This window comes from Balearica regulorum, chromosome 1 (genome assembly GCF_011004875.1).
Source record: "Balearica regulorum gibbericeps isolate bBalReg1 chromosome 1, bBalReg1.pri, whole genome shotgun sequence".
Classification (NCBI taxonomy): Eukaryota; Metazoa; Chordata; class Aves; order Gruiformes; family Gruidae; genus Balearica; species Balearica regulorum.
The window spans coordinates 24,817,044-24,833,794 of record NC_046184.1 but is presented as its reverse complement, the minus strand read 5'-3'; the positions used below and the strand labels follow the sequence as shown (position 1 = coordinate 24,833,794).

Below are 16,751 nucleotides of genomic sequence, written 5' to 3'. Positions count from 1 at the left end.
TGAAACATACTTTGGAAGGCATGGGAGTAAAAAATCCCATTAAAACAGAAAACCATCAAAACTACCAGACTATTACGTTTGTATTTGAGAAGTTAAGATGCGTTAGAATACACAGTTTATATATACATTGTAAATAATACACAACTTTGACATATGACATTAATTTATACATATAGATATATATGTTATATAAGCATTTTTATATATATAAAAATAAACACCAACGGCATATCAGCTTTGACTTGGGCAAGTGCAAAGCCTGTTACTTTAGAAGCACAATTAGATACAGTCACATCAATGACAAATACAGAACTCCATCTGGTGGCTTGACTAAGGAATCTCATTATTGTTTTCAATTCTTGTTTTGCAGGTCTTAACAACAAAAAAACTTGGGAGATTTTTGTTTTGTTTTAAATTAAAGTTATCTTCAAGTTGTGGTTGGGGTGGGGGAGTTGTTTGTTTGTTAAAAGACAATGTATGGAATAAGCTCATCCTACAACATAAGTTTGAGCACAAACCCCAAGATATTACTCAAAGAGTAACAAGAAAAAATTGTGTGGTCCTGTGGAAAAAAACCCAAAGATCTCTATGTGGAAGGACATCCTGTTCACAGGATGTTTGACTGAACCACTATTTTCAAAGTTTGCCATGGCCAATAATGCAAACATATTTCCTCCCAAGTCATGTCTGTGCATTGCAGCATGGTGATTTAGGCACATAGAGTGAAACTTCAGAAACAAGAGATGCAAGCTGATACAAGATTATTTTCACACAAGTATGAGAAACATTATTAATGGCACTTCTTCTCATGAAACCCTACGATCTTATTCTAATTCTGAGTAGAGGGAATCTTAAAGAAACCATTTAAGCTTCTGCAACAAATGTTCTGCATCTGAGTCACCATCCCTCAATGAAATCCAAGGAAATACATATAGAACATGCAGGTTCTTAAGAATACTTGAAAGGATGGCACTCCAAGATGAGTGCTTCCTCCCTTTACATTAGTCTACACTGCACTGCTAGTGCAATTCGATTTCAGAATGGACTACAAAAACCCATCCTGTAGCTTGAACACAAATCCACACTACGGCTTACAGGAACCCTGAGCACATCCATGCGTTCCCAGTCTATGTTTTATATCACCTTATTCTTCATGGACATATGGCTGTCAGATAGGCAAGTTGTTTATGGGCTCCCTGGAAAAGGACCAAGACAAGATCTGTAGGAAGCCTGAGCTCCCTTTAAAACACTGACCGTGTTCATAAAGCATCTTGCAGCTGTGCTTCAGACTGTCCTGTGCTAAGGACAGTATAGGCACATTATGTCTTCTGTTCTTGGCCTCCGTCAAGATCACTAGTTTTGAATAAAAGATATTTCTCTACTAAACGCGGGACCAATGCCAAAAATTCATTCACATGAACTACTGAACATACCAGATGGTAAAATCTTTGTTACAACCCACTTGGGCTGAATTTAAACAAATCAGTTATAAACAGCCTAGAGCTAAAAGAGGGTTTAGTCAAATGTGAAAACAGCTTACAGAAAGATTTCTAGTTTTCCCACTGACAGCTTACCATTTTTGCTTTGTCCTGATCTATATTTTCAAACGCCACAACCTTGGAGTCTTAGCTTACAAGGAAACTTACAGCAAGGAGCATCAAGTTAAGTTATTCCAGAAAAATATTTTTGCACAATAGAGAAAAGTAGTACACTTTAATAACACAATTACTCCTAAATATTAATATAGCAGTAGTACCTCGAGTAGCTTTCAGACATAGAAGTAGCTTCCTGCCTCCCCCCAAAACAACATAAACAAGCCTGAATTTAAGATTAATTTGAATATTTACCAGATTTTCTCTGCCGTCGTCCAAGTAAATCTGTTACTGTTTTGCGGAATAGTTTAGCTTCTTCTTCATTAGCAAAATTAAGACCAACTTGACATGTCTGAAAAACATTAATATTCCCCCACCCATGACTAAGAAAATGTTTCAATGGCTTTCTTAAATGTCTTCTTACACCTTCTGAAGGTATAATCAGAAAAAAATCATCACTGCTGATTTGGAACCAAGACTTAGTGAAACATTCTATCTTAGGAATGTCTGTCTACTAATCAAGTTTCTAGAGATCATGGCTAACAAATTTGAGAAAAATCTTGAAATCAAAGGGGAGAGAGGAAAATTTGTGTTTAAGAACATATGATACTTCACAAACATCATCTGTAAGTCAAAATGGAATTTCATTAAAGGGGGTTGAAAATTAACAACTGCATTTTAGGCTTCTGTCCTATGGATTAGGCTTTCTAGTTGAGATACAAAAAAAATCCTTTTATAAATAAGCTTAAAAAGCTTCAAGGTACACAGGAAATATTGTACTTTTATAAATAATTTACAGAATAAAAATAAAAACCTCAGTTATAGTAAAAGAAGCTACTGTTCAAATAAAAGACATTTTAAAATAGGTATTCAAAGATGTTGAGACTCACATCTCCAGCAAAGGTATGAAAATATCCTCTAGGACTATTATATACAAAGTTATTGTACAGCTCCTGCTCCCACAGTAATTTCCCATCCTGAAAAGAAAAAAAAAAAAAAAAACCTTAAATGAATTGCAGAGTTTAACATCTTTCACCATAGAACCCAGTAAGACTTGGAAGCTGCATGGTGTTAAGCATCTACTTTGCTTTTAAGCCAACGAATGAGCTCAATCAAAATCAAAATACACTGGAACTTGTGGAAGAGCTGTGGAAGACTATTCCATGAGGTCACTGTGTTCTGTTCAAATTCCTGGACATTTTCAAAAAACATCCTTCAAATTCTACAATCCTGCAATAGTGATACTGGGAGCGGTAATAGTGACCAGTGACAGGAAGACAGTGATAACAGCAATAGACACTTCCAGTCTTCTGTTATTATCTCAGGCTTGACTTGGAAACAGTTAAAGGGAACAAAAATCTCACCTTTTTAAGAAGCTTTATATAGTGAAATGACATTATATTTCAGCACCCAAGGAACAGGTTTCTAAGTCTAATAGTCAAGTGATCAAATCACAAATGCAAGTGCCAACTGGCAATCCTGAACAAATCTGAGAGACTTCAAGCACTGAATGCTGAAGATAATGAGCTGCTCCTGGCTGTAGAGATAATGGAAAGCTTTCCAAAGTCTCAAAGTCAGCAGGACTTACGCTTCTCAGTACAATTTTTGTTACGAAAACACATCCTGGACACTTCACCCCTTAGTTCCTACTAGCACAAAGATCTTCAGTATGACTGTATATATTGTGGAGGGAAAATAACCCAACTTATTTGTCCTGCAGTTGTCACATGCACTAACACACTAATCAAAAACATTGTTTCCACCTGTACAGAAGACAGCACCTATTAATATCATCCAAACACTAGTGACACCCACTAGAATTTTGACAGCTACCCACATCAGTGACACTATATTAACTTTCAGTAGTTTGACTCATCAGGTCTGTAGAGGACAGCTTCTGCGAGGTCTAAGAAAATGGTATCTGATATTTATTTGCTCCATAAAAGCTGACATCTGTGAAATAATTTAAATTTAGAATACCTGAGAAAGTTGCACTTGCTTATTAATAAGCACTGTAATTGCACCGCTTAAAGCACAATCATTTACTTGAGAATTTCTGTGAGTTTGTAGCTACGACAACCTATACTCATTCAATTCAAAATGGAGAACGAATACAATCAAGTTTAAAGAGTCTGAAAAAGAAAAAAAGATGCTTACCTTAATGTCAAATATTCTGATAAAATACGACCTCTGAGGATTGTCCTTTACAAGGCAAGCTACACCACAGCATTTCTTTGACCACATGGCATTGCGATCTGCTGCATATATTTGAACAACTGCTGAAGACATCGTCTAAAAAAAAAAAAGTTTATTATTTTTAAAGGTAAAAATCTCAAATTCTACATTTCATCTTTTATCAAAGCATCTTTTGATTTTGTTCCTTGTGCTAGGCAGCAACTTTGATGATTTCCCAGGTGATAACACAGTAAAGTTCAAATGACCCCAAATCACTTCCACGCTTCAGATTTTTCACTTCTATGCAAGATTTAGATAGCTCAAGAACCCAACTGAACTTTTTGTTCTTGCTCATAAAAATCAGCAGAGACTTTGCCTGTAAGAGACAGACCAGTAACTACGGAGGTCACACAGAGAAGCCCAACTGTGCAACTAAATTTCTTTCTGTTCCGTACTTCAAACTGGATAGAAATGCAATACTCAGGCTAGAACTGTAAATTACACTGTGCCTGGAAACAGTCCCGGGTACTGGAATGCAACTGTCTACATGGTCTCTGGCATGATTTTAGCCTATGCCAACTAGCGAACTCCTAAAATTCTTGGGCATGGCTTGAGAATTCGCATGAGCTAGGCTCGTTCCCAGTTGGCAACTTGAAATAGTCCTATTTTCAAATTGAGAGAATGTACTAACAGATGAAGATTATTCCACATCAGATTGCTTCAGTCACTGGGAACATTCCTCAGCATATTTTCTAGTATATATGTGTCCTAGCTTAAGAGTTCAATGAGGGAAGGAAAATTGGAGCCTTTGAAGAATATTTATTTAGCAGTGAAGTCGTAAGGACATAAAGCTTAAAGGCTCTGTAATGGGACAGACCAGAGGCTATCTAGCTCGGGATCTACTCTCCAACAGCACCAGATGCCCAGGTAAGAATGCAAGAATACACCGTTACACTATGGGAGTATATCCTCAACAACTGATAGGTTGGAGTTCAAAGCTCCCCTAAGCCAACATACCTGTTTTACAGCACAGGTTGGGTTTTTCCTTTGTGAGTTTATCTAATTACTTTTCAGATCCATGTGAACTTCTGGGCACCACAGCACTGGGCAGGATTGTATTTCACAGTTCACTTATGCACTCTGTGAATAGCTACTTTTATCTAAAAGTTTGCCACCTGCTAGTTTCAGTTGACTGTCCCTCCTTGTTCTTACACTAAGAGACAGTGTTACTGGTTTCATAGTTGCCTCTCTATGCTGCACATGCTTTTATAGGTATTTGTCACACCACTTTGCCCTGTAAGTTCTCTACTGTTTAGGAAATGATACTTTAAGTCATTCTTGTACCAAGAAAAAAAAAATTCTACACTTAACTAGCCTTGTCACTCTCATATGGCTCTTACCTTGTCCTACTACATCCTCCCTTAGGGATGAGACTAATGCTGTACGAATGCAGTTTGCTAGCCTTTTGAACATAGCATCACAATAATAGTGCTTTCTGGTTTCTTCTCTATTTCTTTCCCTGTAAGTCAAAGAGTTTTATTTCCTTTTTCACTATGGAACATTAAGCAGATATTTTCATGGATCTGTTATAGTTCCAAGACCCTTCTGGACGGATCGTACCTAGTCTGAGTAATGGGCTCCATATTAGGTTTTCCCTACCTGCTCTACAAGCATTACTTTGCCTTCATCAACACTGACTACTTGCTAAAACAGTTGACATCTAGAATGCAGGCATGCCTTGTTGCATTATAAGAATACCTACTAAACATCAATAACTCCCACGTCACATGTTTAAACTGGTTTAAAATAACCAAAAGAATAACCTAAGTTTCATGGGATTCTTTTTTAATTAAAAAAACCTTCCAATTTTGTTAAAATAGAGTCAAAGTAATATAGCCAGACTGCCAGCTAGTCCTTGGGGAAGCTTTATAACCTTTGCCCCAGAACTGTGACGTAACTTTCACAAGTCAAGATATAACTCTGTTCCTCTTTGCAACCACATCTTCAGAACTTGTCTGACTGACAGCTTTCTGGTAATCTACAGAAAAAGTTAAAGCATGACTGACTGATGGAAAGGAAGCTTTGCAGTTGCCTCTTCAAATGCTCTACAGCTAAGTTTAGAGTAAAACTTCTCTCCCTATAACCTATAGAGTAATAGGAATAATTTAATCATAACTGGACTTGTCAGATAAGTAAGAAGTGACCTGTGAATCAGCCATACTACCTCAACGAAACAGTTAGCTGACATTAAGTTACAAGTACAAGAGATGCCACTTCCCCTTTACGTTCCAGCAGGCGAAGACTTAATTTTTAGCATAACTGGCCAGATTTTATTCAAAACTTCTGCTAACAGCCTTTTGTCTCATTTCTCCAATATTACCTCCTTGTTAAACCGATAATCTTGTAGACACAAGACAACAAAAAGGAGCACAAGCGGACCGTTCTACAGTTGTAACAAAAGCATCACATTCAACCACAGCAACCCTCCCACTGTCCATGCAAGAAGCCTCCTCAACCCTCCAAAACAAGACTGGCTCCACTAATGTCTCCCCAATAGGACTACCCACAGAAATTGGTGGTCTTGGCAGGAATTATGCAACTTAAATTCAAGCCACAGAAGACAGCGATGTGCGTCAAGAAAGGGCTTCCTATGCATCGCTTCCTATTGTATCTAGCAGCAAAACCACCAACTGGATTATCTGAGTCAACCAGTAACTGTCATAACTCAAGGATGATTGCGTATAGAACCCTGAACCAGCACCTACCCCGTGTGTAGACAACAATATTACACAAAAGCAGCGTGTCCTCATTCTGCATAATCATAATATAATTAATGTACACTTGGATACCCTATGAGTAGAGCTTAATTTACAAGTTCGAGAACAATTTCACTGAATCTAAAGTAGGTGTGCTTTTGAGGCCTACCAAGCTTTGAGTTCCATTCCATTTTAACTAATTCATTAGCATTGTGCAAATTCCTAGTGTTGACAGCCTGCAATGAGGCTTTCACATGCCTTTCAAATTCCACCATTACACCACTATAATTCTTTTTTAATAGAAGGACCACACAGGAAAAAAATACAAGGTGTATTTTTGTGGGAAGGACAATGAAATCCAATTCCTTTTATTTCAGCCACTGTTCATTTTCGTCATGCAGAGCGGCGGTGCCATGCTTTATGCTACTCAGGCTCTGGAAGACAGGTGGCAAAAATATTTAATCATCCACAGCCTTTGGACATGTACAAACTTATCAGCAAAATTTAAAATGTGAGAAAATATATGAACCATAAACTTCATCTACTGCTATTCATTCTGAATCCTAGCCACATAAATTCAATTAAAAATAATTCAACTTTAATTGCAGCATCTGAGAACATTTACGCAAATATCATAATTTGAGTATTCTACTGCATTTTCTGAATGAGCATTCGCTTTGTCTATTCTGAAGCCAATTAGTATACCCAGCTCAGTTTCTCACAGCATTCTTGAAGAGAATGTTGCATTTAAAAACTATATGTAAATATTTCTTCACAAGAGGTCATGCCATCGATTTTTCAGATAGAATTAAACAGGACTGCCATTAAATACCCAACATCAATAGTGCATTTTTTCTGAGATATAGTAAGTTGATTTGCTACTTAATACCTAAAGTTATTACTGTATTTTCAGAAGGAGGATTTTGAAGTTAGCACTACTGCTTTGCTTAACAGTTTTGGTGAGGACCTTGTTCTTTTTATATATCTCTGTATTTGGAAAAGGTGCACAGGGGAAAGGAATAAGGTAACCCACCAAAAACTGATGAGCCATGGAGATGAGAATCAACCCCCCTCAGTTGCCTTTTTTTTTTTCCCCCAGAAAACCTCCGGCTGGAGGACAGAGGACATGCCATTGATTCCAGGGATGATGCTGCTGCTGAGCTATGAAGCAGTAAGTCTGGTGGTGTCAGCTGTACGCTGGCTGCCTCGCTGGCAGAGCTGGTCTCATCCTGGGACACACACATACTGCAGGATCTGTGGTATCAACAAAAGGCTCATGAAAACACCTTCTGCCTGCAAAAGGTAGCCACAACTAGTCATCGCACATTTGTAGAATGTGATCACAGCAGCCACTGGTAGTTTCCAATTGGGCAGCAGATAGCTGTGTATTTTGATCAGCTTCTGGTGTGAACATCTGCTGCAGTAGCCTGTCAAGTTAATAACTTGCTGTAACTCAGTGTTTCTAAAAAACAGTAAAGCAAGCCAACAGAGACTGTGGCACACCTCATTACAAGAAAGAGCCATCACACTAGATTGCTTATGGTTGACATGGATTGTGAAAAGCTAAGAAATACAGGAAACTACAGACATCAAAACATAGTGGATCAAAAGTCACAACAGAGCAGTAGCAAGATTAAGGCTGTAAGAGGATGTTCAGCCACCTCAGTATACACCAGAACAGAAAGCATTTCAAGACCCATTGGGATGGTTTTGTGTAGTGTTTACGTACAGCTGACAACTGCTTGTGGTGCAAAGATCAAAGACTCATAAAATTATTTGGGTTGGATGTGAACTCTGCAAGTCTTCCAGTCCAACCTCCTGCCCACAGCGAGGGTAATTAAAAGCCTGGAGTTCCAGTTGCTCAAGGTCCCATCCAGTTAAGTTTAAAGGCTGTGAATCACCTCTGGGGAACCTGTTCCAGTGCTTAATCACTCCCATTTCAGTGCTTGTAAAAATGCAACTAAGTTTAACGTATTCTTCTAATGGTTTAATATTGTTATGGGTTACATGTTGACAGTACTACTGAAGACACAGTAGCAGTGATTTTTCAATCTTTTTCCAATTTTAAGAGTCACATTTTTCCAATAAAGGTGCAGAACCCTGCATACATACATAATTTAATCACACATGACAGGTTGGCTTTTCTTAGTTATCCTTCCCAGCCTCTGGAAGTATCTTACAAATAAAACTGGGGAAAAAAAAAGACCTTGCCCTGTAATGTAAGAATACAAGTAGTAACAGTTGTTTCCAAGCAGAGTAACCTCTTGAAAGAAAACAGGCTGATACACTGCCTGCAGGTTCTTCAGGAAATCAGTCTTTTCCTTAAAGTAAGCATGGGGAAAAATTGTCCTGATCAATACTACAGCTGGTGAGAAGGTACCTGTGGCAGGTACTTTTTAAGACCTATGGTGAAAAACCCTATTATGGCTAAGCCAACATGCTGAAGCCTGACCAGGTGATGCCGGGTGCTCCTGGGTCACTCATTTCTTCTTTGATACAAGACCAGGAAGATAGCCCACAGTTTGCTTCTAAGTTGACTGTTCAAGAATAAAGGGCTGTTGCTATTCATTGACATTAAAACAGCGGTAAGTCTTCCTTAGACAGCAGGGTTCAGGAACAGAGGCATGCTAATGTCAAGTACCACTTCACTGTGAAGTTTCGTGAGGTGTAACGCTAATCTTGACCACAACAAGGACAGAAAGCTTCAGTACCAAGGCAATCTCGAATAGCCTAGCATTTATTCGAGTCATGGAAGAAGATACGGAAACTTATTAAGATTCATGAATGCAAAAGACAAGAAGCAAAACTGAGAATACAGGGTAGCTAACCCTGTAAGATATTAAGAATAATCCACAGAAAAATCAGACAATTATTCAGAACTCAGTGCCTGACATTTCTTTCTCTAGATCACAAGTATTCTGCACAAAAAAAATCCCAGATGTAGCACTGACCAATCAAGCAGAAATATTGCTTGAAATCTTAGTTTATCTCAAAAAAAAGCTTATGTTTATGCAATTATGCATTTAAGTGTTGATACTCTTATAAATTTGTGTTATTCAAAGCAAACAAAATTGGAGTTCGACAGGGATAGTAACCTTCCTATTGTTCCACTATTACCTTACCTTCAGTGTCATAAATACATGGAGCTTCCAAAAACATTTCTGCAATGCTCAACACAGCTATACATTTTCTCTCATCACTCTTAACACAGAAACATAAACAAAACCTGCTGCAGAGACCAGGCGCTGGAACCTTCTCCCCTTTTCAAGGGAAGGCCTTCAGTGGCCTACGCAACCGAGCTCTGCTGTCTCCTTCTGGCAGTTTGATTTCCCTTCTGCACAGTGGTCCCGTTTCAAGAGAAAATGTAGCTATTTTCTTGGCACTGAGGATGTCTCCTGCCATGTGGGAACAGTGTGTTCCCTTCCTGCAAGGAAGGGCTGATCGTTCACCCTGGAGGTGGGTTTTCTCATCACCACGCAATCCTACAGAAAGCACGCGCTGCAATCTCCTCCAACCGTGCTTTTAAATGAACTGAATAAGCCTGCCACTATTCAGATGATCCCTAACTAATGAGGCCACATAAACAACATGCAAGTAAGCTTTCCTAACAACATCCACATTATAAGTGGCAGAGGCATTCGCTAGAGTACACCAAAGTACTTCCTAGCACTTTCAGAGAAACTTAGCCAACTTGAGTTTAATTAGATTCAGAATCCTACAATATTTATTAGCATATAGAGTAGGCAATCCAACCCTCTTAACTGTGGGTGTCTAGTATGATGGTTTAGGCGCAATTCAGGCATAACAGCAAGAAATATGAACACAAATCAACACTTTGACTAAATTTTAAAGGTCTCTAAGTATTCACAACTGTCAACTTGTAATTAATTACTTTCGGAGTTTTAGACAGGAAGGGACGGAGATACCAAGAAACAGCACAAGGAGACAGAAAAGACTAGTGACGCTAAAGGCAGACTGCTTTTGCTTCCTGCTGACACCTTCATCTGAAGGACTACAAGGATTATAGCCCCAGACAACAGCAGAATAAGTACAATAGATGCATTTGACTGTCTTTTTAGCTTTTTTCCCCTTAAAAACAGTGGATGTGGCTATTTATGGTTACTGCACTTGTAAAAAAAAAAAGTGTGATGATACTGTCTTGATAGTACACACACACTTTTCTATAGATAAAAATACCTTTCAAGAGCTCCACAGTATTTTGCTACAAAATTAGATTTTAGTAAATTAGATTTTGCAACCCTCAGATTGGCTTATAAGTTACACCTTTGCACCAGGTTGCCTCCAGGATCTTCACAAATGAGTGCAACATGTGACAGTGTTTGTCCACTAACGATTTGGATAATTTATTTGCAATTTGGGTAAACTCTGATTAGTTCAATTTTTAAAGCTATTATAGCTGTTAAAAGGTACATTTGTCAAATTACTAAAAATCTTATCTTTAAAGACAACTGTCTATTGCAAAAAAGTTATCTTCAGATGCTACAGACAAGGTTTTAAACTAGTTTCCCATAGAAAGAAGAAATAAAGAACTTCAGAAGTTTGCTGGCAGATTTCAACAAGTTAAGCAGCTGGAAACAATCTTCTAATTTTAATGCCATTTAAAGGACATTATTTTCAGAAGACAGACCAATTGCTCCACAGACAGTTAACCTAAAGTAAAATTTCACATTATGTGAAAGAATTGACATAAGAGAGCCTTTTATAGATACCCAATCACATGAGAAAAGCTTTATTTGGTGCAAGTTGAAAAATTACTCAACTGAAGACACTGAGGCCTCACCTGTTCTCCTGTTTGTGAAATTATTTGCTACAATCATCAATGCTGTTCAATTTTAAGCTTAAAGCTTGCTTTTAATTCCTAATTTCCCATGATTGCACACTGATTTAAAAATGCACTACGCATAAATGCTAAGAAATTAATGAGTTTTTCCAACTATACATAAAGTTAGGCTATGCTAAAAATAAAGCCATGGCATAAGAGATGCTGCCTTTTTCTTATTTGAAGGGAGAAGGAAGAGAGGAAGTTCTTCTGAAATAGCAAAAAGCCACTTTGGGTATTTCCTATCATTTCTGGAACATAAATATCTCAACCTAAGTTAAAAGACAGTTCTACACAACACACAACTCAAAACATTTAAGGAATCAAGGGACCAAAACTAATTATAAAAAAAAAAAATTGTTAATACCCAAGAACAGATTCCCTGCCTTGTGTGCTGATCAGCACACAAGTCAGCTGCAATGTCCTCACTGAAGATCTTTTACTGATGTGGAGAAGGTACCAGTGAAGGAAGTGACATTACAGCAAAAAAAGGATGAAACAAGGGACTGCTGTTTAACAAATCTAAACTCTAAGAGTGCTCGTCCAGACTTAAGTCTGCAGTTGTCTAGCAAAGCGATCCTTCACTCCTAATCCTTTGTCAGCCAGTTACAGAGACCTCACATTTTTCCGTCTTTAGATACAAGTTAATTTACATTTCCAGTACCTCCCAGAACGCCCAGTTCAGCCAGAGCTGGCCAATTCCTTTTCAAACACTCATTGCTCAACTGTGGATCACAGAAGAACAACAATTAAGATGTGGGTAAACAGCATAGCATACAAAACCAAATCAAACAGCACATGATTAAGAGACATGCTTTTATCAGACACAGAATAAATATATTTTTAAATCCTGCAACCTCAGTTCAGACAACACATACGAGACTTCAGCCTTCCAGAGATATGGCATAACCATAACCACAAGCACGCTCCAGATTATGATATTCCAAGCTATCTCACCTTAACAGATCATTTACCAGATGACATACACAACCTGGGGGTTTCAATGATGAACCAGCTGAGCACCGTCACTTCCTGTTTACCTGCACAGCATCCTTAGTAGCTTACTCAGCTGCTTAACACTGCTGAAATCTTGGCTGGCCAGAAAGCAGCAGACACATGACAAAACACAATTATTTGTGTTCTGTTGTTAAAGTTATGCATTTAGTTATATTCAGAACAACAAAGTGCGCTACGCACAGGCCAGCCACAAATTTCTCACTGTCCTACTGCCAGGGAGCAAAAATTCTCACTACAGAAGACAGACATTTTGTTTTGCAGTTTCACTCCCACCCTTTGCCTCCCAAGACACTCAGAATTAAGGCATAGAATGCTGTTCTTTTTCAAGGTCAGGGAATTTTTAGATGAAATGTTTAAGTCTACCTTTTGATTCTGAACCATTTTAAATTAATCAAGACTCCCAAGACTAGGATGATCCTTATACAAATACAGCACTGTACACATATGTAGATTAACTGTTTCTCAAAACTATGTTTCATGGTCATCCACAGAAATTGCAGATCAGTGTTTCAAGCCATACAGCTTCAAGGCAAGAATCATAAGTTTCATGCAACCCATGGGATAAAATTGGAGCTCGAATCTGTTTTGTCCTGCTCCACTGCCTATTCACCTATAAGGGAAACCAGCTCCTTTGACTCAACATTCCCTTCTACCAGCAACCCATTACCTTCACGCACTAAGGTCCTCTTTCTTCAGCCTTCACCAACCATTCCACTTGCTATGCAATATCATTTTTCTAGACGCTACATACTAGATCCCTATTTAATGCAGGTTCTTATAAGCAGATCCTCACACCCACTTTGAACATGTGAGAGTGCTTTGAGAAAATATGTTAGAATTCAGACCCTTATCATCCATAAAAACCAGAACAGGCTTGTTGAGGTGGTTTTTTTGTTTGGTTGGGGTTTTTTTTAAAAGAGTTAGACCCACTGTAGTTCTTCAAAGACCCACTTAATGGTCTATATCATCACATTCACAAGTAAAAATCTTCAAAACAACATTTAAATTTATTAAAGAAAGGATGTGAAGCATAAGCCTCAGGAATTCCTGATTTATCCTGTCTCTGGAACACTCATTAAATGAGCACTTGAAAATGCTGTTTAGCATCTACTGGTACTCCCAGGTCTAGATGTAACAAAATAAAAATTAAAAAAATGAATAGATGCTTTGCAGAGCTGAGGTTTAGGTGAACTTTTATAATCTTTACACTTGAGGACAGAAAATAATAAGGAACTTTGACTTCAGATACTTGAAGAACACTGAAATAAAACAGCTTAAATTGTTTTAAAAGAAAAAACTCTTTTATAAGAACACATTACTTATGCCAACATAGAACAAAGAACCCCCTTCAAAATTAACAAATTTGAGAAAAGACTATTAAAAGTAAAACCTCTTTGAATAATAGCCAGCAACTGGTCTCGCAATCATGTATAAAACTTGTGTCCTGTTCCGTAAAGCAGACTCAATCCACTTACATAAAAGTACTTAGAGATGCAACCCCCCTCACACTTGCACTGTACCACAACTCAACATGTTTAATTCCTCCTTCAGCCGCTCATGTTTGAACAGAACACTTATGATAATTCAAGTCAGATATAAAGAAACTCATAACTGTACTTTTTTTTTTTTAATATACTACCAACTGAGTCTGCTATTAATAAAGTTATTCCCAGTTTTCAGTCTTAAAAAGTAGATATACTATGGGGAAAAAAATAGTATGAAGATGTAGTAGTTATATGATCCCTGGCCATATTCAAAGCTCATTCCAGGGATACAATGCTAAAAGCTCTTTCGGAATAGAGGACGTACCTAATAGTGAAAGCATCAGCTGAATGTTTGGAGGACTGCTATTTTTCATTTAGCTCTGGCAGTAGCCTGTTGCATGATGTTTGCATTTCTCCCCTGTACCTCAGTTTACTCATCTGTAATATGGAGATATGGACCTCTACCTCTGTAAAGTGCCTTGAGACCTACTGATGAAGAAAAAAAAGTATTATACTACCACAAACAGAAATCCATTATTTTTGGGGGGGTGTACAGGGTGTCTCTCCATTAACCTTTGCTATTAGCAGAGAAGATAAGACAGTTTAATTTCCTCATTACTAGTGTTAATTTTCTCCCCAATGCATGATCATTAATTAATACCCGATAACCTCGTCACTGTTGACTGTTTTAGATAAGGATATGGAGAAATTCTTTTACCTTGAGGGATGCCCCTTGAGTAAAGCGACTTCTTTTTAAGTCGAAAGCACTGCATTTACCAATGCACTGTGGAGGCCAAAACCCACTTAAATTCACCTGTGTGTAAACAAACTTTAGTACTGTAGAATCAGTGTCACAGAATGATGGTCTTATGTGGCCAATTCTATGCAAATCTCGGGCTTAAGGTAAGTCACCTATTTCCATTTCAGAGAAACCACAGCTGTAAATTCTTTGTAACAAACTTACTAATGCTTCTGTGAGAATACTTGTTACGCAGTATATTGAACACTTGATTCTTAAGATGGAAGAATAAACAGCACAAGGCACATGACTCAAAATTAATGGCGAAAGAAAAAATATTTTTATGAAACAAAAGTAATTTCCCACCTATCTGGCAATTCTCAGTGGTCTCTTCCATGATAACCCTAAGCAACAAAGTCCATTGAAGTCTTACTACATAAGGATTGAGAAAATCATGAAACCACACACCAAAAAACCAAAAAAAACCCCCAACCCAAACTAAAACAAACCCTGATGTCAGCAATACCAGAGGAACAAGATAATCACCTGACAAAAGCAGTTTTGAAAACTAGGCACACTATCCTAGTTCCAACACTGCCCTTCAATAAGGGCAATAATCATGCCACACATCTAGGTTTTGTTATGAAGGGTTAAGGCTACATAATAAAAAGTGCCAGAGAGATTTTAGTTTAGCTTTTGGCATTACTACTCATGACTTAGAAAATGCATTATGAGTTTGCCCTCAGTGACATCCTATAGCATGGGCTCTGCAGCTCAAGATTTGTGTTTAAATTCTCAGGCCAGCTATTACAAATCTTCAATTTCTACTATGCAAGAAAAGCTCCTCTGTACAATTTGTGTTTCTGTTACACTCTCCCCTTAAGGGTATCCAAATTAATAGTACAAAGGTAATATTTGAGTGTAGTTTATTCATGAAAAAAAATAATAAGGAAAGGAATTGCTGAGTTTGCAATACTCAATTTTCAAGGCAAAAAAATAAATGAATACAACTGACCTCTGCCAAGCTAAGTTCAGATGAAGAACAATTTTGAAACTCAGATATTAACAACGAAATTGTCAATTTCCTTTCTGAGCTTACTACCCACTACCCAAAAATAAATGCACAGAGGGCTGCTGAATGGGAAAGCTCCTTCCCTGAAGCCAAAATTCTTCCTCTGTAACTCCATGAGGTGTCAGAACGTCACTTAGCATGAGGTCGCCTGTCTGCTGGGCACAACCAGAATCACAAAACCTAAAAGATTCTACTCATTTACAGTTAATGATGAAGTGTTTATTTATACAACAAAAACATTGTAGAAAGAGGGCAGCAGGACATATTCTTCCTCTGAACTCAACACTTTGGTGTTCATGACCAGTCACCAGTTTAAATCACACAATACTTATTTTTTCCTTCAGTGCAGAGCTGGTAGTACAACTTCACATAGTGGTTCTAATGAGCAACCATAGGCAGAACTGAGGAATGGGGCAGTGATGTTGTTCTCCATTATTTATTCTTAAATATTCCTATGTTTGGACCGGTCAGAACAAAAGCCTCCCCACCAAAAAAAAAAAAGAAAAAAGAAAGAAAAAATATTATAATCAGCTTTCCAGTGCTGTTGTGTTCCTGTTCATAACTTGTGAACATTTTCAATAGCAATAATAAATACACTACATGAAAAGTTAAAAGTATGTACTAGCCTGAATTTAGAGACAATGTAAAAATTATTTCACTCTACTTACAAGAGTACTGAAGTAGCACTAGATCTTGTGTGAGAAACAAAGCTTACAATAAAGAAAATCAATATTTATTAGATCAATACAAGAGTTTAGAATCCATAAAGTCACAGCAATATAACTTTAACACGAACACAGTATCTTAAGATATTTTAAAAACTCTTAGGACAGAAAGTATTTGTTTCAAAGAACATTCAGAAGAAACATTAGGTCTGAAACTGACCTTTACTCTCTTTGGTGAATATTGTCTGAATTAATGAAATACCACAAGTTGAGCCAAAGTAATAACTGTAATGAAAAAGATATTAAGATAGCTTTGCTTTTGATCCCAGTGAAAATGAAATACTGAAAACAATCAATCTGTATTGCACTGGCAGTCCAATCAGCCAGTATCATTACCCTAGTCAAGCATCA

General features: G+C 37.6%; 1 protein-coding gene across 1 annotated transcript in view; it reads right to left on the bottom strand.

Annotated features, from left to right (window-relative positions):
* Nucleotides 1–16,751, bottom strand: part of WASL (WASP like actin nucleation promoting factor) — a 53,637-nt gene that overhangs the window by 22,790 nt on the left and 14,096 nt on the right. Inside the window, exons 2-4 of the mRNA XM_075743071.1 lie at nt 3,750–3,884; nt 2,483–2,569; nt 1,848–1,944 (exon numbers count right to left, since the gene is read on the bottom strand). Of these exons, the coding sequence (XP_075599186.1) occupies nt 1,848–1,944; nt 2,483–2,569; nt 3,750–3,884 (319 nt within the window). The remainder of the gene's footprint in view (nt 1–1,847; nt 1,945–2,482; nt 2,570–3,749; nt 3,885–16,751) is intronic.